Source organism: Pelobates fuscus, chromosome 2 (genome assembly GCF_036172605.1).
Source record: "Pelobates fuscus isolate aPelFus1 chromosome 2, aPelFus1.pri, whole genome shotgun sequence".
Classification (NCBI taxonomy): Eukaryota; Metazoa; Chordata; class Amphibia; order Anura; family Pelobatidae; genus Pelobates; species Pelobates fuscus.
In genome coordinates this window covers 86,252,454-86,276,885 of record NC_086318.1, presented here as the reverse complement: position 1 = coordinate 86,276,885, position 24,432 = coordinate 86,252,454, and the positions used below count along the sequence as shown (strand labels likewise).

Below are 24,432 nucleotides of genomic sequence, written 5' to 3'. Positions count from 1 at the left end.
AGTCAGTTAATGTATGTGTATGTCTGCGAGTGTTTGTGCATGTGTCTGTGAGTGAGTGTGTGTGTCTGTCAGTGAGTGTCTGTCAGTTTGTGTCTTTCAGTTTGTCAAATCAGTGAGTGTGTGTGTGTGTCTTTGTATGTCAGTGTATCGGAGTGCGTGCCTGTCCGTGAGTGTGTCTGTCAGTGAAAGTGTGTGTTGGTTAAACAGTGTGTGTGTGCCAATGACTATCTTTCCATGAGTGTATGTCAGTGCATGCATCCGTTAAAGTGTGTCAGTGAAAGTGCGTGCGGCCTTGACAGGAAGGGGTGCCCGAGTTTTGTCCTGTGTAGGGCAGCACAAATCCAAATTACACCAGGGGCTCTAACAACGGCATCATAACGTGCTAAAAAATAATCTAATACCCAAAATAAAAACATGCACAAAATAAGACAGGTTGCCCACGTTTCATTGCAGCATATTGCACCTTTGTCAGGGGCCTTTCTTTGCACTCTATTGACCGCTACTAACATTAAACCAACAATAAGTATCTCGGTTACACACCAATGGGGAGGTATTTTATTGTCCCTATTTTGTGTTCATAAAAAAACAACACCCCCAGGCTACTAAATGATTGTTTGTTTATCGGTGATTACTAATGCTTGATGTACCAGTTACTAGGCACTCTGCTTCCCACTTGAGTACTGTACCCCACAAGAAGAAGCACTAAGGGTTTGCCATCATGGGATGGTACAACAGCTATCAAAGGATTTACAGTGCTGCACTACCTACATATCCCCCCTTGCAAGCCAAATTTCATTAAAGAGAAATTACAATTAAAATGAATTTTGCAAATTGTAGACTGAAAACTTCTGAAGTGTTTTCTTTGGATCTAGTTCTACAACATATTGAGTGTGTTTAATGGGGCACTATAGGCACCCGACCACTTTTGCTAATTGAAGTGGTCTAGGTGCACTTTCCCAGGTCCCATAACCCTACAATTGTAATGATGGCAGTTTTTGATAAACTGCAATAATTACATTAGAAGGTTAACTTCACCTCTAGACTATCAGGCAGCCACTAGAGGGACTTCGGGGTGGTCAGGAGACTTGGTCGAATAACTGAAGCTGGACATCTTCACACTGCATGAAGACATCCAACATCACACAAAACACCATAGGAAAGCACTATACAATGCTTTCCTATGGAGGAGGTCCTAATGCAAGTGCTGTGCGTGCCGCACATGCACATTAGACCCCCCCCACCCCTGACGGAGCCTGAACCAGCGCCAAGGGACATCGGTGCTGGAATAAGGTGACAGTAGGGATTTTTAATCCCATCTGCACCATGGGTGGGGCACTATAGTGCTAGGAAAATAACAGTTTTACTAGCACTATAGTTTTTCCTTTAATGTTTAACCTCTCCCGCTCTATAAAATAAAAATATATATTTTTTCAATCATGATAGAACCACTATTTCATGGCCAACAACATAACCGTTGATAAAATATTCTTTGCATATATTTTTTTGAAGTCCAGAGATTACAATATGGTAATTTTATCTATCAATTTACATTGCATCACGCACTTATGGAACTATATTGTCCGCAATCCTTTGTCAGGGGGTGTGCTCTCCGCTTGTTCATTGATGCCAGGGCTGTAACAGATAATGAAGTTCTTAAAATGTTTTTGTTTTTAGAACAGAGCTTTGAAATTGTATTCCCATCAGACATTTGAATATATATACACACGCAAATATACGAGCATACGACCATAGGGAGCACAGGCCACATGCCATCTGTGTGCCACTATCCATCAAGTGCGAACTTCCTAGAAGTGCCCTGAATCCTAGGAGTTTACCAAGGAAACTAACTCTGCATCTTCAATTCTTCCACATACCTGGACTAACGTAAACTAATCTGGCATCCCTCTACTCTCATCCACAGGTAATCTCTGGCTCTGAACCCAGTTAACCCCTACACCCCAAGTAGTTAAGTACCCTTACAATGGATTCTCATTCTATGTATTTTCCCTTTTATCATGCCTTAGTCTTATCAGTCCGATGTAACCATATGTTACATAAAGTCTCACAGCACGGATACATGGATATTCAAAACTATACATATTGAAATAAAGAAGATTAATCATAAGATATTATAAGTACAGTTTTTAAAAAGCTTATGCATAACTTTTATTAAATTTTTTTTTTACTAAAAATATCAAAATCTTTTCTATCAATACTAAAGTGCTGTTGCTTTTAATTTTTATATTATAAGGTACTTATATCTTATGATTCAATATGTATAGTTTTGAATATCCATGTATCCGTGCTGTGGGACTTTATGTAACATATGGTTACATCGGACTGATAAGACCTTCCCATATCGAACGCACACGTCATACGTTGTGCGTTCCAATTACAGCTGTTGTAATTACAGCCACGTGATATTTCACATCCCGGAAGTGAAACTCGAGAGCGCCTAGAACTCAATGACAGATGCGTTCCACACAAGCTAGCGGAACCCGGAAATACCCATCTCAACGGATATAAAAAGACGCCGAGGAAGATAAAACATTTACTGCCGACTGAGGGAGCCCCTGGTACGGGGCGAAACGCGTTTCGGATTTTCATAGACATTTCCAAATATTGGATTAAAGTAAGACTGTGGACTTATTGTTTGCTGCAGCTTGCTCTTCTTTTTTGTTATTTTATTATTGAATCAATAAATACTTTACCTATGAAGTAAGTGTGGCAAGTTACCTTTCATCACACTGCACCAGATCCATCATAAGAAGATTCTTAAGAAGGAGAGGGACATCCTATACAATGGTCCCAGTGCTGTTCCCATGAGAGCCATATGTTTATATTTGGCTCCTGGTTTGTGAGTACTTGATTCCCTTTTTAATTTTATTTTACATATCTGACTGTATTACACTATATTGTCTTATATCTTTTGTAGATGCTTCAAGGAGTGTGATTCACCTACTGTATGTATTGCATTTCTGTATGATTTAGATATAAGGGGTTTTCCACTCAGGTGTTTTATCACACTCACATTTCCCTCACTGTATACATTATTTTTTCTAAAATATTTTATCGAGTTAAGAGAACATCTAATAAAAACAATGTCATCAGGAGATTTCCCACCATCCAATACACCAGGTACTCCTCCTGTCTTGACCTGTGATGGTCAATTCTGTACTCAAGGCATACGAACAGTCCAAAATTTATGCACTTCCCAATCATGTTTTTTTTTTTAGAATTAGTGATGTGACCCAACTTTAAATAAAATTTTATAATAAATAATTAAAAAACACCATTAAACTTGCAGTAGATAATACTCCGGATCATAAGAAGGACACTAGCAGAAAAGTGGAGATCCAGATAACTCCCAATGAGCACAGCATACGCTAGCTAACAATAAGCTTATGGATAAACTAGCAACCATTGTTTCCAACTCTTTTGAGTATCCGAGACTGGCATTGACCATTTTAAATGTATTTTTAGGCATATGGGCTTATGGATACCTCTCGTGTGGTTTCCTCTCTTTCTTTCCCTCGTTATTTTTTCCTTAACGTTGAAGTCTTATTTATGAATTTATTTTATTTACTAAAATGACATTGTAAAACGTTCAAACTTGATGCACTTTAATGTTACACATTTCATATATGTAATGGTTTAAACAAAGAGAGGGGGGAAAAACAAAAACAGAAAACCAACAAATATTCTTTTAGAAGTTATAGTTTTCCCCTGCTTGCATTTGTTGAACATCAAACAAAAACCCCTACAACATTTTAACTGTATAAGAATAATACATTAATACTTCAAATTTCATTTGCAAAGAATTTTAGGGTTGACTAATAAATACATAAAGTTTGTGATGGAAGAGATGACATTTGGTTTTGTAAGCAAAAGTTAACAGTATTTGAACCAGTGTGATAGCTTAGTAGAGGTACAAATTGTGGTTCTCCATGGTGTTCGGGTAGAGCATGTTGGGATTTGTAGTTTACCAAAATCCAGAGAGCTACAGACTGCGCAACACAAAGCTAGATTCATAAAAGTGAAAACTACCAAGGATATGTTAGGAAATGTTCATTTTACTCAACATTGGGTACAGGCATTTGCACCTGTCCATATTAAATATTTGATCCGTTGTTTGTTTGTTAAAAATGTCAAAAAATAAAATATAAAAAATAGAACAAGCTAGTTACATTTCACTACTTACTAGCAGAGGATAAATAAATAAGTGAAAAGTGAGGCATTAAAATAATGTATTAGAAATGCAACAGTCTGTGACCAGAGAGATTGTGTGTATATTTTATTTCCTGTGCTTAAATATTTTGGAGGTCTGATGGTGCTAGATTAAAATATTCAGTATTTAGTTAAGGCATTCTTGGCGCAAGATAGAGGTGGATAATTTTACATTTTAGGAGGCTCTGGCAGTACAATGGAAGTAAAGGAACTGCAACCGATTAAAGCCAATTGTAATTGTACAAATTTGGGAAGGCACACTAGAAGAAGTTAGTTTTTTTTTATGCAGCAGTAGAGGAATACAACAGAGCAGCTTTGTTGGAATGTTAATCTCATGTTGCATCGTCAGACGAAACCTGTACTACCCTAATCCAACTCAACCTTATATTGGATTCAACTATTACTGTGCTAAGGTTCCTTACTAGGTTTATCATACTGAGAGAAGAAGCTCCATGCTTATCAGACAACAGCTTCTCTCACGATAAGCACTTGGAGAATTAAAAGTCCTGCTGAGGATACAGTAAGTGTATTGGTTTAAACGTTTCTGCTTTACAGAAAGTCAGGAGGTACTTTTTCTATGCAGTGTAACATAGGCTAAATCTCAGAAGGAGAGATTTAGCTTAGTGATCATCAAGACACACAAACACACATAACTAGGAAACAACAGACTTGCAGCAGTTGTTGGACTACATCTGACATGAAGCACAGGTAGGAAAAGACCAAGTATACTGGAGGCCATTTATGAATGTGTTTGGGACCTGGAAAGGTGTTGCCCAGCATGGGCCCCTGTGGAAAAGAAACATGTTTATCAAATGACGCAAGGCAGCATTTCAGCTTCTAAACAGCATTTACACAAACTCTCCATCATCTAGGTTTATGAAGCAATGATGGGATATAAGAGCCATGGTTTCATTTTTTTTTCCTTTTTCAAACATGCGTTGAGAATGCTTTAGACCAACATAAAATATTACAGGTTCTGGTGTGTACAAGACATGGGAGGTTATCAAGTGATAAAAACAATAAAAGTTCATTCAGCTAAGGTTTTATGGAAACAACAGCTCAATGTCAATTTAAGCATTACTGCAATGAGGTACTCCATAACATAAGATGCCTCATCATCACTGGCCATATTCTAATGGTTTTAGATAGTAGGGAAGCTGAGTGTCTTTATGTATTACATCTCCTCTGCCTAGAGAAGCACATGGGTATGTTATGAGAAAGGAATGCCAGTACCAGCATCTTACTACTGATTGAGGGAGTATAGAGATGGCATGTGGATCATGCAAGGAAGTGTAGTGCTCGATTAGAGGAGTATAAATACAACAAAATAGCAGATGGCAATGAAATACAAGAAGGTCTGTAAGTCTTATGCATACATTTGGAACTGGTACTGAGCAGCTACAGTAAGCAGTAAAGAGGAACTCAAGAGACCAACTCAGAAGCGCACAAAGGTTGCATCAATCTGGCGAACAGATGGCAAGGCCAGCATGATTTTACGTCTGTACTGGGCATCTTTCTGCAGAGGGTTCCTTTCCAGATATACGGTCTGCAGTGCTAGTGCTCCACTCAGCTCTTCTAAATCACCCCAGTTCTCCACCAAGTTATCATTCATCTGAGGAAATGGGAGACAGCAATTTATTTGATTAAATGAAAATCTCACAATGCTAATTAATACACTTAAAGATGTACTGTAACAAAAGCAATGGCCTAGTACCCAAATTATACCCACTAACGCGATGGCAATGAACGCGTTCAAGTATTTCTTCATAAAACGTGAAGAATTCCCATATAACCATAGTAATAACGGATAAACCCTATCGGTCACCACCTCTTCCTATAAGTGCTGGATATGCCCTGTATAAAGCACAAAAGACATGCAATTTGAAATTCTTTATTTTTGTGTGCAAGAATTCACAGATGAGCCGTGGTGCCACAATAGCAGTCACGTGCGCAAATTCAACATACATTTCACATATGGCAACTGTAATGCATGCACAATTTTTTATAATGATAATGGTAGATTAATGAGCTTAAGCATGTGGTGTTCCCGCTATATTTGTCGCTAATACTGGCATTTTTAGCAAATGGAGCATAAACACCGGTGTATGTAGGGTTACGATTTGTTTCACTGAGGGTTGTCTGGCATATAGACTGCTATCAGAATCAGCATACGTTTAACAATCATTAAGTGCTAAGGCTAGCAAAAGAGAGTACATTTCTCTCAGTTAGTTGTGCTGTAAATGCTTAGCTGCGTAATAACAATCATTGACATAAAATAAAATAATGCTGCGGGTGAGCTTAAGTAGAGGTGAGAGTGTACTGAGAAGATCAGTACATGCTGGCATGTTAGCTTGCTTTCGGTTCGCTCATGGTACTACATAGCATGCTTATCTGACCTCCTGTGCTGCAAAAAGCTTAATATAGACATGCATGTTATGAGACATAGAATGCAGACAGTAAAATCATAAATAGTTCTCCGCTGTAACATGGGAATAATTATGCCCGGACTGGCTCAGATCCAAGCAAGTCTGAACCTATCAGTGACATCTCTCCCCGCATATCCCCGTGTGAGCAGGCTAGGAAACCGAGAGGGAAAAGGTAATGGCGGCAGACAGTCATGGGAGTCCGGTTAGAGTAGAGGAACCTGAGCAGTAGCTAGCGCTCAGCCCATAACGTCCCAGTCTCTTTGGTATCAGCCAGTGCCTCTTAGGGGATGAGTGGGAGCCCCCTGTGCCGGTCTGTGCTGCCGTGATGTGAGTTGTTGTTGTTCCCTCGGACCGGCAGTGTGTGGCTTGGGTGTCTCAGCGTGGACCAGTTTCTGTGTCGGTGAGTAATCTGTGGCTCTGGTTGTGGGTCTCTCGCGAGTGATTCCTGCTGGATGCACCTTGACGGCCACAGCTTGAAAGTGTCGCCTCTTACCAGGTCGGCCCGCAGGTATATTCTTTGCAGGGGGAGCAGAGTGGGCCACTTCTGGACCTCGCTGCCGATTTTGGCGCCGTCACCTATGGCCTCCGCCATCTTGACTGCTGCGTCTTGGTGTTGGATCAGGGCGGCCCTGTTGCTCCCTGGGTGGTCTGGGCATGCTGGGGTGAGGACCGGGATCACCCCCCCGGTCCCAAGGGGGGGGGAGCGGGGCCATTTCCCAACTGGTCTGGCCCTTGGTTGAGCACCGATGGGCAGGATAGCGGAGCAGCGGCCGCCTGCTCCACTCACCGCCGGAGTAGGCCTCGTTGGCGCCAGTGAGGTTCTTCCACCAGGGGACTGAAACCAGTCAGGCCAGCCTCACCCTGGGTTTGGTACTCTCCACCCGATGAGGTATACCGCCGTTTTTATGCCAAAAGTCTGAGTTTCTTGCTCGTTTCGTTTGAATTTTCAGGAGCTGGTCTGACATGCAACCATCTTGCTCGGCGGCCTGGCCCCGCCACCAAGACATGCAATTTGGCAAGAGTGGCTGTGCACTTGTTCAATAGTGATTTCATTCTCTTCCTGTAATGCTTTATTTAGAATATTTAAAATAAACATAAGTGAGTGGGGAAAAAAGGCAAAAAAAAACCAAAAAACTTTTCTGGTCTATTACAAAATCTGTACACAACAGATGTGAATTTCCATGATTTGAATTAAAAAAAAAAAAAAAAAATATATATATATATATACACACACACACACACACATATATATACACATACATACATACATACATACATACATACACACCCTTTATTTTTTTTATACAATTCTTTATTTTATTCGTGCATAGATTAAACAAGCCAATTTGCACTGCTACAACAGCTGGTGCAAACATATTTTGTCACTGTATCACATACATTGCACTTTTTGTGATATAAAGGGAGTACACATGTTTAAATCAAAAGCCTACGTGTCACAACCATAAACATAAAACCTGAAACATTGGTAGGCATGATGGTTTGCTTGTAGGTGTGAGGTTTTCTACCTAGATAAACCACTAGGTCACAATAGGAGATCCTTATCTCTTTTTCTTAGTCTTAGTCAACAAGCTAAGTTTAAACTAACCCCTGAGAGGGAAGAGGACCAACCCTGGTAAGGGCAGAGCTAAAACTACAGGACGGTTGAGACCTATCGGATTAAGTCAGCCATGAGAAGTTTAGAGGAATCGGTTGGGAAGATAGTCTCAGTTTGTGAGCTAGACTGCTGCCCCACATAGGATGTCCAGGCAGCCGATATCCTTGTCTAGATGGCCTAGTAGAGTTGAGTCAGCACGTTGTAGGGTAGGGGTAGGCAACCTTCGGCACTCCAGATGTTGTGGACTACATCCCCCATAATGCTCTTACACCCATAATGCTAGCAAAGCATCATGGGAGGTGTAGTCCAAAATATCCGGAGTGCCGAAGGTTGCCTATGCCTGTAGGGAATCGTGTCGCGTCGGGAGGGTATTTGGACGTCTGTCTAGCAGACCAAGATGTGAGACTTCTGTCCGGTGTCCGAGGGGCAGGGTCTATTGCTACTGTGTGTTGTGGGGACTAAGCTCTCGTGGGGGGTATATCTGGTTAGGGATGGAAGAGGGTGCCCGGGACTTTCTTTGTACACATGTCGGAGTTTGACTCTTAACCAATGGGAGCCTTGTGTGGTGGGAGAGAGTGTAACGTGTGGGGACCAATATGAGCTAATGACTTAAGCTACTGTCTGTGGTGAGAGTACCTGCCTTACGGTCCACATGTGTCTGATAATTATATTTGAGAAAAAGCACATATGCAACACATTTAAACTCAATTGAACATTATATAACTTGGTCACTGCGGCACCTTTGTACAGCCTTTCAGGTGGCTGCCCCCAGTCTCTCTCCTCTGCGTGGTGTAAACAGGATGTGGAGGGTTCCACTGTATCCCAGGGCTGTGGGGAGAGTCCCAGTGAGTGCAGGAATGAAGCAGCCTCGGAGAGGGAGGTAAGTTTTGCCGTGACCCCGTTGGTGACCACATTCAGAGACCTCTGTGTGCCCCATCTGTATTCCACTCCGGCGCTGCATAGCTGTTGGGTTATAGATCCTAATGACCATCTCCACTGCAGTGTGCTTGTCAAATCCTGGAAGAATTCGAGTCAGGAGGACTGAAGGTCAAACAGAGTTTTGTTCTGTACTGCTGCCATTATTCAATTCTTGTCAGAGATCAAGTAGCAGCGGACACTTACATCTCAGGTGCCTGGATAGACTTGTTGACCCTGAAGCAGTTGCCAAATGACAGCCTTTTGGCCTATGTGTGTGGCAGAATTGTGGAGATCAGGCGTCGTAGGTAGCAGGGTAGTTCGGCTGGGACGATGTAGTCAGGGACACCTCTTATCTTGACATTTGCTCTCCGGTTGCGGTCTTCGGTAAGATCCAGCCTAGTGAGAGCCAAAGTGTGTGAGGCTTGAAACTGAAGTATGGAGTTTTTGAGTCCCTGCACCTCTTGCTTTAGGTCCATGATGTCCTCCTCTGATGTCGGTACCCGGGCTGTCATTGCCTGGACTTCTGTCCGCACTAACTCCACATCTACCGCGAACATCTGCTGCATTTCAAGCATGATGCTGCTGATATCCTCCTTGCTGGAGAGATCCCGTGTGTTCCCTTCTGATCCTGTTGTAGGTATCGTCAGTGCAGCTGGTGTCTCCGCAGGTAAGTCAGAGCACGTGGAGCAGACCTCCGGATCTGGAGTGGGAGATGCTTTTTGGGCCGCGGTGTGTTGTAGCAGGGAACCGATATCACTGGTGTCCTTGTTCCCGCTGGTTTGCGTTTTTTGGGAATGTAGGCCCATCGTGTCTGCACTGCGCGGATGGCTTGTGGTCGGTAACTGGGTTGGGCACAGTTCTTCCAGGGTATTTGCCCAGTCAAGCGTGTAGGCCCTGGAATATGGAAGTGCGAAGTAGGCCCCAGAGCGTCGGCGTGGTTTTCTGCCCGTCGAGGTATACAAGAAAGGCATATGCCGGTTGCCTGTTCCTTCGGGAAGAATAGGTTTGTGGTTTTACACCTCGATGGCTCCCTAAAAATGAAGATTATAGGCGGATTTGTGAGGAGCTTGTGAAAATAGCATCCATTCTGTTCGAGGATCAGGCTACGCCCCCTAAAGCATATTTTTCATATACTGTAACTAAATCTCAATTATCTTTTGACGAGGTGATGTGTTTTTAAATAAAACTATTATATTCTGTGAGACCTGAAATTGCGGTTTAGTGAATGCGCTGGATTGTGTGTGTGTGTGTATATATATATATATATATATATATATATATATATATATATATATATATATATATATATATATTCATGTTCATTCAACTGTATCTTAGCTGTATATTTTTGTTTAACTCTAAGGTGTTAATTATAGCTCTTCTATCCTCCCCTCTCTCTTGGTCATACTGGCAGAGTGAGGAAGAGGAATGGACACGTTCAATATGTTTAAACACTGAGCTTGATTACACCAGACATGAGTAAAGGGACTCTCCAGGCACCAATATTACTTTAATGTTTTGGCCTCTTTAATAAGATTTTTTTTTTTTTGCATTCTCACATCCTTTATTTATTTTAAGCAAAAACGATAATGTTTTGCAGAATGCTGCGCCATAAGCCTGCATCACTCGAGAAAAATGCTTCCTTACCAAAAGGTATACACACAGCTCCGCTACTGACCGCAATGAAAAAACAATAAAGTAACCTGCATTAGAAGAAGAGGACACCCTGGTTGGCATACGGTAAGGATATCACTGCCGGTTTGTAGTTTCTAAGACTGTCTGCAGCCAGGTTGTGAATTAAAAGCTGCCCACTCTGTGCTGTTAAGGCAGAGACTATGCACATACATTTAAAGGACCACTCTAGTGCCAGGAAAGCATACTCGTTTTCCTGGCACTAGAGTGCCCTGAGGGTGCCCCCACCCTCAGGGACCCGCCCCCACCCTCAGGGACCCCCCCCCCCCCGCCCGGCTCTGGAAAGGGGAAAAGGGTTAAAACTTACCTTTTTCCAGCGCTGGGCGGGGAGCTCTCCTCTCCGCCTCCGTTCCTCCCCGTCGGCTGAATGCGCACGCGCGGCAAGAGCTGCGCGCGCATTCAGCCGGTCGCATAGGAAAGCATTCATAATGCTTTCCTATGGACGCTTGCGTGCTCTCACTGTGATTTTCACAGTGAGAATCACGCAAGCGCCTCTAGCGGCTGTCAGTGAGACAGCCACTAGAGGAAAAAGGGGAAGGCTTAACTAATTGATAAACATAGCAGTTTCTCCGAAACTGCTATGTTTATAAAAAAATTAGTTAACCCTAGCTGGACCTGGCACCCATACCACTTCATTAAGCTGAAGTGGTCTGGGTGCCTAGAGTGGTCCTTTAAAAAGGAAGTCTTTTTCTGGAGTGAGGTGTAGCTGAAGAAGTAGGCTTATGGTGCAGCATTCTGCAAAACATTTACCTTATGCAAAAACCATAAAGATTTGAGCATGTAAAAATAGAGCATATTTATGAGACTAAAAGTTGTGTAGGTGCATGGAGTGCCCTTTTAAGTCAAAAGATAACTGATTGGCTCTCATAGTGATCATAGGGCTGGGCTGAGCAAGGGTCGTGGCATCAGATTTCTCTCTTTTTTTTTTTTTTGACATTCTTTATTTTAGAGCAGCATGTTAACAGTACAGGTTAAACATTAGCAGTTAACGCGGTATAACAAGTATTCCAAACTCAAACCTTTATGTCTTTTGTAGTTTTGTCTTATTTTTCCTTAGCCCCCTCCCCCCCTCGTTTCTTTCTATTTCCTCCTGTCTTGGTCTGTCCTCTTTCCCCTTGTCCTGTCCCTAATATTCGTAGTGGTCAGTAGTACTGGGTCAGTCTTTGCGGGGAAGTTTAGCTAGTCTGTGGCCACCAGATTGCGTGGGCATGTGCTTTGGTTGTAGGGGTGATATATAGTGGGTATGCTTCTTTGTTGGAGCATTCCTCCTCTCAGCACACCAGGGGGATGGGGGCCCGTCCGTTTCTACAAGTATTCCCCCCGAGGCCTCCACTCGGTTCAACTCCATGCCCTATGGACGTAGCGTGCGGGGTAGGTTCCTCGCGTCAACGTCGGGCACCTCCCTCCCCGTGTAGGGAGTGGTGGATCCGCCTCAGCCAGGTGCTCTCTGGCGCGCCCACTGTCATAGTCCTCTGTGTTTCCAGCTGTAGATAAAAGCGTTAGGGTCCCCCAGGTGCGAAGTGGTCATGCGCCGTTGGACTGAGCCGCCTTACTGTTATGCCCATCAGTCTTGGTGACCTCTTCGCAGGGTCGGGATCCCATCTAATTGTGTCACCCTCCTCTACTTTGCCCTTGTCCCTGTCTGGCGGTGAGTCCCTCCGGGCAAGGTCCCATATTTCCCTACCAGTCGCCTGATTGTGGCCTCGTCCGCATCTGGGCCTACGGTAGCGGGTTGAGGTTGTTGAGTTATTGTGGTGGATTGTGGAAGAGGAGGAAGAGGAAAAAAATATAAATGGGGGCGGGAGGGGGGATCAGTCGACGCTGATCAGATTTCTTGTTCGCCCATGATGTACTCGCACAACTGGTGTTGGGAGTGGGTTAAAATTACAGTTACAAAAAAATAGAAAATAAAGTAAAGTGTGACATTTAAAAGCAAGAAATACTATATTTAGGTGAGCTTAAAATGTCTACTACATCCAATACCGTGTTTTAAGAAAATACGGTGTACGAGCAGGGAAACCCCTTCTATATGGTGTCCCTCTTTGAGGGGAGGACATGGGAGGCACGTGAATAGAGGCTGCGCTGCAGTTGGCTGTCTGGCATCAGCATTGCAAGCATTCTGGTGTCAGACACCAAATTTGCATGGGGTAACATTTGCCACACAGAACTCTTGTTCTGGGCTGGCAAATGGTGCCCTGATAATGCTGCCGGTGGTGGAGAATGTATATGCTGCATGTATACGGAATGTACTGTAGCAAAATGCTGCACAAAAGGACTCCAGGTAATATGACCACTTTAAATCACTGAAGTGGTCATGGTGCTTGGAGTATCCTTTAAGGAGAAAGTGTAATAAAATGGCTTCAGACAAGAATGTATTGTCTAGTCTTGTATCACAGTTTTGTACAAACGTCTTCCTGTATCTGGGTCAAGGCTATTAAATATAAAATTTGGTGACACACAAAGCTTTCAAAAAAAAAAAAAAAAAAAAAAAAAATAGAAGAATCTAAAAACAAATCATGGAAACCTCCCCCACCCAAAAAAATAAATAAAAAAAAAACACAACCCAACAATAAATAGCAATACATTTCTTTTGTGTATGTGCCACACTTCTAGTGTCCACTCGCACTATAAATATCAAAATAATATCAATAAAAATAAGTAAATCACCACTATACTTACTACATGGTAACTGGATTCCACAATCTTTAAAGCATAAGTATAGTGGTGTTTTGTTATTTGTATAGCGCACACTTTACATTTTTTTTCTTTAGTTTTATAACAAATCACTAATGACAGAATCGTACCAAGAGGTGTCTCTAGTTTGAAAACCTATGCAAATTAAAGGGACACTATAGTCACCAAAACAACAACTCTAGTTTAAAGGGACACTATAGTCACCGAGACCACTTCAGCTCAATGAAGTGGTCTGGGTGCCAGGTTTTAACCCTTCAGATGTAAACATAGCCATTTCAGAGAAACGGCTATGTTTACATTGCAGGGTTAATCCAGCCTCTAGTGGCTGTCTTCTTGACAGCCGCTAGAGGTGCTTCTGCAACGCTGGATGGGGAAAAAAATTTAAATAAATAAATAATAAAATCGCATCCAGCGTGCAGAACATCTAAAGGAAAGCATTGAGAAATGCTTTCCTATTGACGGTCTGAATGCGCGTGCGGCTCTTGCCGCGCATGCGCATTCCGCTCCACTTGGGAGCAGAGGTCACCAGCACTGAGGGAGCCCGGCGCTGGATAAAAGTAAGTAGCTGAAGGGGTTTAGCACCTTCAGCCCAGCGGGAGGGGGGGCCTGAGGGTGGGAGGGACCTAAGGCTTATATAGTGTCAGGAAAACTAGTTTGTTTTCCTGACACTATAGTGATCCTTTAATGAAGCAGCTTTAGTGTATGGATCATGCCCGTGTAGTCTCACTGCTCAATTCTGTCATTTAGAAGTTAAATCGCATTGTTTATACAGTCCTTGTCACACGTTCCTGCATGTGTCTTACACAGCCTTCCTAAACACGTCATGTAGAGTCATCTAAAGTTTACACTTCCTTTCTGCAAATTCTGTTTAAAGTAATTTTTGATTGAAAACCTTTCTGATTGAAAATTAAACCATCCTTTGTTCCCATACAGCTTTGGGAGATGTGGTTAGGGCTGCATAAATACAAACCAAAATAGGGAATTAAGCAGTGAAATTTCAGAGGCATGATTCATTAAGCTAAAGTTGTTTTGGTGACTATAGTGTCCCTTTAGGCCACATGCTTCGTCCCAAATTTACTACATAAAACAGTATTTTTCCATTGAATACATGAAATAAATAAAGTACATATATATGACAATAGGTAAACATAACCTCTTACATTATCATCAGCATTTCTCTAGCACCAATGTATTCCACAGAACTATAGAATATTATAAAGGGGGGACTTTAACAATACATGAGACAATTCCAAAATGTTACAGGAACAATAGGTTGATGAGGAGCTTGCTAATGTGAGCTTACAGTCTATAGCATAACCAAGTAAAGAATATGAAGCATTACCCAAAATTCCTGGAGTTCTGTTAAGTGCCTGATATTTTCAATTCTTTTAATTCTGTTGGAAGCCACATCCAGTGTTGTCAGTTTATTCTTAAAAAGGAAATAAATGGTTATTAACTTGGTAATTTTATCTACAGAAAAACTGAAAATATGCAGCCAATACATTCCCTACCCAAGTTACATAGGCTGAAAAGAGACATGTCCATCAAGTTCAGCCTTCCTCACATCTGTTTTTTGCCGATGATCCAAAAGAAGGCAAAAATAAACAGATAGATGCACTTTCCAATTTTGCAACAAAACTATGAAATAATTATTTCTTGACCCCAAAATGGCAGTCAGATGTCTCCTTGGATAAATATGCTATTACCCCACAAATGAAAGATTATATCCCTGTATATTATGGTTTTACAAGTATTCATCCAGTTGCTATCTAAACATCTGTATAGACTAATAAAACCACCTTTTCAGGCAGAGAATTCCACATCCTTTTTTTTTTTTTTTTTTACAGTAGGAAAAATAACATTTTCATTGCCTTAGGCTAAATCTCCTTTTTTCCAGTCTAAATGCATGACCTTGTGTCCTTGTTTTATCCGGTTTATGAATAGATTTCCAGACAATGGTTGGCCCCGGATATATTTGTATAATACTATCAAAGCCTTCTGAGGCATCATTTTGTCAAACTAAAGAAATTAACATTTTATTTTAACCTTTCGTGATAACTAAAATGCTGCATTTCCTTTTATCAATTTTTCAGTCCACCTCTGCACTTTTGCTAGTGCCATAATATCCTTCTTTAGAACAGGTGCCCAAAAATTGTACAGCCTATTTGAGGTGTGGTCTTACCAGTGATTTATAAAGAAACAAAACTATATTTTAAGCCTGAGAATTAATGCCCCTTTTTATACATGACACTACCCTACAAACTACGGATTGACATTGCACATTGTTGCCTAGTTTGTGTTCTAACGATTTCCAATGCCTTCTTGTGTGGTTATCCATAATTTACTGCCAAAGTTGCTTGTGCATTCTTTCCCCCTAAGTACCTAGAACAAGAACACCATTGCAAAATCCAAGAATAGTACATCCACTGCAACACTTTGATCTATATTTCTACTTACTTCTTTGTAGAATGGAATTAAGTTAGTTTGACATTGTTTATATAGCGCTCGCAAATTCCGTAGCGCTGCACATGATTATTGCTAATAATGTTCTTCCCAACAAATTCCTGAAAAACACTTCAAATACAATCCCAGCCACAGAAGTGAAGCTCACAGGTCTATAATTTCAAGGCAAAGCTTTTGAACCCATTTTGAATATAGTAAAGTAATATACATTTACATACCTCCAACCCCACTCTTAATCCCCAAATCCCTCCTCTATTATTTCCACAAAGTTTTAGTTGACCCCTTGCCCAAACAGCAGCTCACATTATTGTCCAGCCCCTCCAGGACCTGGATGCCATTATCACTCAGGTACAACTCACGCAGGTTCACTAGAGAATTCAGGCCCTCGATTTTCGTCAATCGGTTACTCTGGGAAGGAGAGAGAAATGGAAAACGAGATATATAGCTGACGAGGAAAAAAAAAAATAAAAAATAAAAAAGGGGGGGGGATGGGGGGAGGAATACATGTGGTGTTACTCAATTTCACATATAAAGCAAATTATGTATCTGTAATGGCAGCTCCTGAGTTTTCAACCCGGTACTTTACGGATTAGAAAAAAAAAAACAAGGCAAGCAATATGAGAAGTCGCACTTTTCTATGCGTAACCTGTTAAAACTCACTCACCCTCTACTAAAAAGATATTTCTTTAGTCCTGCAGTTCCCCCATGTCTTTGTAACCAATCCTTGCCCACCACTCTTGTACAATATAGCTACAAAATTTTCACTCTCTCTCTACTTGTAACTTCCCCTCCAAAATTAAGAATGCTACAGTAATTTTTATTTTAAGAAAAGCCTAGATTCAGAGCAGATTGAGATCTCCACCTTATAATCTATAATGAATGTATTCCTTTAGATTGTAAGCTTGTTGAGCAGAAATAGAAATATATATATATATATATATATATCTATATATATATTTTTTTTTTCCTCAGTAGAACAAAGGGTGTCTTTAGTTAATATTATATCTACACTTCTGGGTTACATTGCAGTATCATGCGTGACAGATCTGTATATAACATTCTACACTATCATAAGAGAAACAGGACAATACATACATCAATACATCATAAAAACAAGGAATGGAGTAATTGTGGTGCGAGCGTTATCTAGGTGTTCAGTCTGTTTGAACCATATAAAAATCAATGGATATAGAGGTCATTTCAGTGTGACCCCTCATAGAAGATGGTAAATTTACACAACCGAGGGCACCCCAGCCTTTCGGTTGGCCCTCCAGTCTGAGTGTAATACGGTCTCTAGGTCAGTCTGGGTAGAGGATGCGATAAGGATGGGATGGAACTGTAGGTTATAAGTCAGGGGGTATAATGGCGAGTGGTGTTTGGAAATGGTAGGTAGCGGTTGTAGCTGTTGCCAGACCTTCAATGTGGTAGGTATAACGGGGTGAGAGGTGTAGTGCGGGGCTACGAGGGTCCCTCCCCTCCCACGGTATAGTGCACAATGGACTCCGGAATCAAAGGCTTTCCAGGTATACCTAATGTTTTGGGTTTGTTGGTTGTGCCCATTCATATATCCTGGTGAATATCATCGCACTATGGTGTGTCTCAATGTTAGGTAGTCCCAGTACCCCCTGTGGCTTAGGGCTCATGAGGGCTCAGAGCTATTCTGGGGTGTTTAGGAGACCAAATGAAGATATTGAAGAGGCGTGTTATCGTCTTCAAGGGCGATGGGTAGCGTTTGCAGTAGGTACAGAATTTTGGCCAGAGTGTTCATTTTGAGTATGTGAATGTGGCAAAGCCAGCTGAACAATGGTTTATTCCATTTGGCCGGGTCCTCTTGTATTGTCTGCAGGAGAGTTGGAAAGCTCAGAGAGTATATTTTAGTGAGGTCATGGGGGAGGTGAACTCCCAGGTATTTGACTGCAGTCTTGGCCCAGGAAAATGAATAGTCCCATTCCAGAGACCCTTTGGTGTGGGGGTCTATACATAATTGGAGGACTTCACTTTTCAAAAAATTAACCTTGAAGTTCGACAAACTATTGTAAATAGAGATTTCCTCTAGTAAAGCAGGCATAGAGGATAGTAGTTTGGTGATTATGAATAGGAGGTCAACTGCAAAGGCCGCCAGTTTAAAAACTCTTGATTATCAGTTTGAATGCCGTGGATATCCATATTCATGCGAATACCTTGAAGGAATGGTACCATTATAACGATAAAAAGGAGGGGGGAAAGGGGGCAGCCATGTCTCCTGCCATTTCGTATTTCTATCGGGTCAGAGAGTTGCCCATTGATTTAAATTTTGGCGCTTGGGGAAGAGTATATCGCCCGCAACTAATGGAGCCAGTGTGGGCCAAATCATAGTGCAGTCAGGGTTCTGAAGAGTAGGGACCGATCCACCCTGTCGGATGCCTCCTCTGCATCTATGGAAAGCAAAAGACTCTGCGGATGGCGTAATTTCGCCACGTGGATCAGGTTCAGCATTTTGGTGGTGTTATGTTTTGCTTCCCTTTCTGGCACGAAGCCTGCCTGGTCAGGGTGGATTAGTCCCTGGAGGAGCGGTCTTAGTCTGTTTTCTAGAATATTTAAAATTTCAAGTTCTATATTGATCAGTGAAATTGGGCAATAATTACTACAACTCGTTAAGTCTTTGCCTAGCTTCAGTATAAGTGTGATGTGTCCTTCCAGAGTCGAGTTTAGTAAGGTAATGGATCGGGTCAGTGAGTAAAAGGCCTCAGTAAAGGGTGTGAATAGTGTGTGTAGAAATGTTTTGTAGTATTTGGTTGAGAAGCAGTCTGGGCCAGGGCTCTTCCTCGGAGAAAGGTTATGAATCACTGTTTGGACCTCTTCCCTTAATATGGGAGCTTCCAGAGATTCCAAGTCTATTGAGGCAATAGTTTGGCGAATTCTGGTGGAAAGGAATTTAGCACTTCCTTCTCAGGTGGTTCCTGTTGTAAGTTATAAAGGTCGGTATAAAATTTGTGGAAGGCTGTCATGATGTTAGGGAGTTTGTGAGAGACCTCTCCCGAAGACGTTTTTATTCGGGGGATAAAAGGTGCTTTCCCTGGAGTCTCAGCATGTTAGCCAAAAACCGGCCACATTTCCCCCGTGAGTAAAATCTATGTTTGATTAGGAGTGGCTTGCGTAAAATCTGGGTATTTAGCAATTGTTGCAGCTCCGATCGTTTACTTGTCAAGTTTTTGTGTCAAGGGAGAAAGAAAGTTTGGCTCTCAAGGAGCAGAGATTTAAGATTGGTTTCATGAAGCAGTTTCGTTTTGGAGGCTAAGGCAATGAGATGCCCTCTAATAACAGGTTTGTGGGCTTCCCAAACAATGGTGAGGGACATGGCGGGTATAGAGTTGTCTGAGAATTAGTTAGTGAGTGTCTCGGTCACCTGATGCCGAGACTATATATATATTTTGTGTCCATATAATATATTAAAACTATAAGATTGAAGACAAAAGTCTTTCACATTTTGAAAAATATTAATTATTGCTTTTGACATTTCATTGTACTCCAGTGGTTTTATTTCTGATTTTATCACATGACAGGAGGCTTCGTATTTTGCATAACTTTCTTTACTTTATGCCTCCAGCAGCACAAGTCAATCAGAAAAAACTTTAAACCAATCAGTAACAGGTATTCCCCGAAATGATTTATCCACATGGAACACTTGGAAGTCACTGGGGTATGGAAAGGGACTACGATCCTTTAATTACCCCAATCTACCTCGATATTGAATCTTACTCATAATTTTTCACGATGGGCCGATCGGAACGATCCGACCGCTCCATTAACGGGATATGTTCCGTTATTTCGACAGCGCATAGTACGATTCACGACACTCCGGTCGATCAAGAACCTTTGATAGACCGTTTTTTCCGCGGGGTAGCATACGGTCCAAAACCATGAGTTAAAGTATCACTGTCAGATAACACGAACCTATCCCTCCGTCAGCCGTCAGTCATAATCACATTATGTTGGATTTTTGTCGGATATCAGATATTCTGGAGTTCGACGTATATGGTTTTTCGGTATCACCTGAAGGAAGGACCTCTACGGTGTCTCGTAGAACTAAATCCTTTTCGCTTCCGTGTTTTACCCTGTTCCCGGCGTTTTTTTCCCAGTCTTTGTGCAGTTATAGCGGTGTTTGGTAATATGGAGATCCCGACAACACTTAGATTGACACATTAAGACATCGGTGGGGTTTATAACAACCATACAAGCCAGTTACCATGAACACTGCGTCTAGATGGGTTCACTGGTTGTCATCGTTAACGGGGGAGGAGACGTGCTTTAGGTACTCATTCGGTACGAGGCATGGCTGTTTCTCAGGCCTTCATGAGGGGCCTCTATATTTTTAACAGGCGGCGAATTGGACACGGCGAGACAACTTCCGTATATTTATTTCGTCAACCACACACGCATCCTTTCGATCATACCACAGCTTTAAAAATGCAAAATACGAAGCCTCCTGTCATGTGATAAAATTGTAGATTATGCTAACGTAGTGTACCTCTAATCTTAATTTTAATAATGACAGGAGGCGAGTATTTTCCCTCCCCGTTTCCCTCCCTATACTCTGGGAAATTCTAATTTTTCTGGTTATCATTTTCAGTCTAATTATAAGATTTTGGATATTTCAGTATATTTATGGGATGCTTATATGGTTGACGGATGTTACAGCCGTGGCGATTATTAAAGTAAACCATGGTTGTTTAATGTTGCAATTTTTTAACGTAATATAAATATAGATGCATATAGTACTGTTTTTTTAAATGTGGACATCAGTTGGGTTCCACCACCTTTCACTTATTTCTGTTCTTTTCAGAGTAACCATCATAAAGATAAAGATCAAGATAAAGCTGGAAGGTTTTTTCAAGTCATGTTCCAAATTATGTTCTACACGTTACTCAAGACTGTTATTTGAATTCCCTGACATTATAATGGACTGTTTTCGCATCAAAGAAAGAGGAAATCATGTGACTGTCAGGGCTTTATATATGGATGTGATGCCTGTTACTGATTGGTTTAAAGTTTTTTCTGATTGACTTGTGCTGCTGGAGGCATAAAGTAAAGAAAGTTATGCAAAATACTCGCCTCCTGTCATTATTAAAATTAAGATTAGAGGTACACTACGTTAGCATAATCTACAATTGTCTTGTGTCTCCTGGAGACAGGCATACTTTAGCTTTTTTTAATTTCTTGCTTTTATGATCCCGGTGAGATTAGAGAAGAACGATCTAATTATGGCTGCATTTTCTCTGGTACCTCAATAAAAACGAATTAAAAAACAAAAAAGAAAAACCCACTAACAGAACAACTTCAGCATGGAGTGCTGGAGAAACTATCTGTAATATAATGTTAATGTGAAGATTTTGAAGACAGTTTAAGATTTTTTAAGTACAATAAAGTTTCATAGCCCTGTTCAGAAAGGGAACAGAAAAGTCTGGTAAATAATGAATAAAAATTATAAAACAATACAAAAATAGTTAACAAGACATCACACATTCTCATTGCAATGTAGTTAAATAAGTTTACCTGCACACTCAATACTGTGAGGTTAGTCAGAGTTTCCAAGTTCTGGAGTTTGGTAATCTTGTTTTTGCCAAGAAATAAACTGTCAAGATCGCGTAGAGATTCTATATTTTCAATCACCTGCAAAAAAAATAAAAAAAATAAATTACATTAAAAAAATGCACATAAACAGACTGTTTCAACAGATCTGAACTGTCTTGTCAACCCAATGCTGTATAATTGCATAAATGCTTTTTTTGGTATAAATATTAATGCATACATCAGCTATTTTACACAGCGCTCGCTTTGAAAACTATGCGGAAATTACAAAGATAAGGAAAGTAAATATGGCTTGAGAGAGGTACATTTCCTTCCAAGCCAGATTGATGAATGGGGAGTCACTGATTGGCTGAGAGTGTGAACTGACCTTTCTTTGACAATTCGCTATTGCCATAGCCTTCCGGTTTCCCAATTTTGAGAAAAAGGATGGGCAGAGAGAGGGAGAGTTGGTGATGGAACACAGGCTTTAGGGTTAAACCGCAATAATAGAACATACCAATACATTTCGTGTAACCCGTTCCCCTCCTGTAGAGGTCTCCACTTCCCGCTTCTCCCTCCATCATCCCATATCAAAGAGCAGCAATTAGGCTTTCACTTCAGTATCGCCTGAAACTCAGCTGTGTCTGTGGACAACATCCACTGGGTCCAGATTATCATGTAGGTGGGCATGTGCCTATCAGCACCAAAGACCAACTCCTCAATTACACGTAGTCCCTTCATATGTTACAACCATAGGAGGTGAGGCTATTGTTTTCCTCCAATATAATGGGACCCTTGGAAATATTCAATATACAAATAGTCATAGACTTGTTACACTGATGTGTGTGATGTCGTGTGGTATAGTAACATGGGTGCTGGAAGAAAACGAGGCAGATCATCAAACTTGCCAAACAAAAAAGGTGTGAATTTTATTCCAGAAGGGATTTATTATGGGACAATTCCCACCATATGTGGGTGCCCACTGCAGTTAGACATCTCCAGCACCAGTTAGCAAGCGCAACAAGTGTGGGGTTCTACATAATATACCAACAGCTTGTAGGCAGATTCATGTATCATACTAGAGAGTGCACAGTGATGGGTGACGTTGCAAATTTGGGATTGGCTCTTTTATGGGAGTTAGACAGCACTTTAAGAGGGTATCAAATCAGTCCCACTAAAACAGCAAGAAAGATTGGAGGTGCCTTTTCCTCTGGACAGAAAGGTCTGCTTGAACCGGCTATCAGCAGCTTTAAAAGGCACATTGTAGGCACCCAGACCACTTCAGGTAATTATTGCAGTTATTGATAACCAGTGTTAACTCCACCTCTAGTGGAGTCGAGGGACTTAAGGGTCAATAGGTGACTTTTGGTCGCCTGACACTGGATGTCCTCACGCTATGCATGAGGAGAGCCAAGGTTACCCAAAACCCCATAGGAAAGCATTATACAATGCTCTCCCATGGGGCTGTCCTAATGCGCTTGTGGTGCATGCGCATTAGGTCCCGCCAAGGATTCAGGTAAGTGACAAAAGAGTTCTGTGCTGCAGCAGGGGAGGGGGTGTGGTGGTATTGATACCGGAGAAACTGACGGAAGCCAAGCACAGAGAGATGGACACAGGTTTCTTCAGGAAGGAAGAGATTCTTTATTGGATCACCGATCGGGACTCAGAGGGACTAGCGTCACCAAAATACAGCAAAGTCTGAGTACTGAATACATAGAGTACATTCCTTATATAGCACTGTAGCTCCTCCCACAATTAACTACACCCACACATACCCTTAACCTATTTAATAAATAGAGTCTAAACTCATCCATCCGGTCTAACCACGTGGCTCATCTGATACAAAGGAGAGGGACGCGTAATTCCAGTTCTTACATTCCTGCACCTGGTCAGTACAGTGATAACAGTATCTTAGCTACGTGTAATTAACTAACTGATACTACAAACACATATACATACATATGCCTTGTGGCAATCTTAGCCTGCTAAACTTGTATTTTACTGGAATTACATCACATTCCCCCCTTTGATGCCTCTGATATTTCACAATTACTTGAGGCATCACTTAACCTTGGTTTGCATATACCTCAGGTTACCATGAACCAGACCAGACTTATCTTATGATGTGAATCTTTTAACACTCATCTTCCTGCATTGGTTCTCCTTGATCTAGAGCCTTATACTTATATATCGCCATTATCTGTGCAGCAGCCTTCCTCTCTGCTATACTTCCTATCAGGCTTTGCACAGACCTAACTACTAAGGGTATAAGACACGGTAGGAGTAGACACAACAGTAAAATCAGTAGGACTCCACCTACCACTGCCTTAAGCCCTCCAAACCACTCATACCAGCTACCAAACCAACTACTTGGATTGTACCCTTTCCATACCTGAGTAGGCACATGCACTAGTTTAACCATATGGCTAGTAAGCTCAGCTATTGCTTGCCCTTCGTCATCTATTTGAAGACAGCAATTGCTCAGGTTAAACTTCCCACATACACCTCCCTCTACTGCCAAAAGGTAATCCAAGGCTAATCTATTTTGGTACACTGCTGTCCTCATCCTGGTATTATGCTTCGCTAGAAGATTGAGTGCTTGTGAGGTCTCATTAGTAATAATCTCAACCACCGCCTGTAATCTTATAATACGGTTGAGCATATAAATTGGGGTTCTATAACCAAAGGTACCATCTTCTGCCCACGTGGCTGGCCCATAATAATCTATGATACGCTGGGGAGGCCATTCATTATCTTCCCAGGTGCCTATCTCTAAGGGTCCCCTTTTCTTCCTATGATTCACATCATACACTTTAACACCTAAAGTCTCACCTGTTTCAATCGGTAACA

The 24,432-nt window shown here is 41.6% G+C and overlaps 1 protein-coding gene across 1 annotated transcript in view; it reads right to left on the bottom strand.

Moving 5' to 3' along the window:
* Positions 1–3,606: 3,606 nt before the first annotated feature.
* Positions 3,607–24,432, bottom strand: part of PPP1R7 (protein phosphatase 1 regulatory subunit 7) — a 42,010-nt gene continuing 21,184 nt past the window's right edge. Inside the window, exons 7-10 of the mRNA XM_063442414.1 lie at positions 21,568–21,684; positions 16,339–16,443; positions 14,915–15,001; positions 3,607–5,839 (exon numbers count right to left, since the gene is read on the bottom strand). Of these exons, the coding sequence (XP_063298484.1) occupies positions 5,663–5,839; positions 14,915–15,001; positions 16,339–16,443; positions 21,568–21,684 (486 nt within the window). The 3' untranslated portion in view covers positions 3,607–5,662. The remainder of the gene's footprint in view (positions 5,840–14,914; positions 15,002–16,338; positions 16,444–21,567; positions 21,685–24,432) is intronic.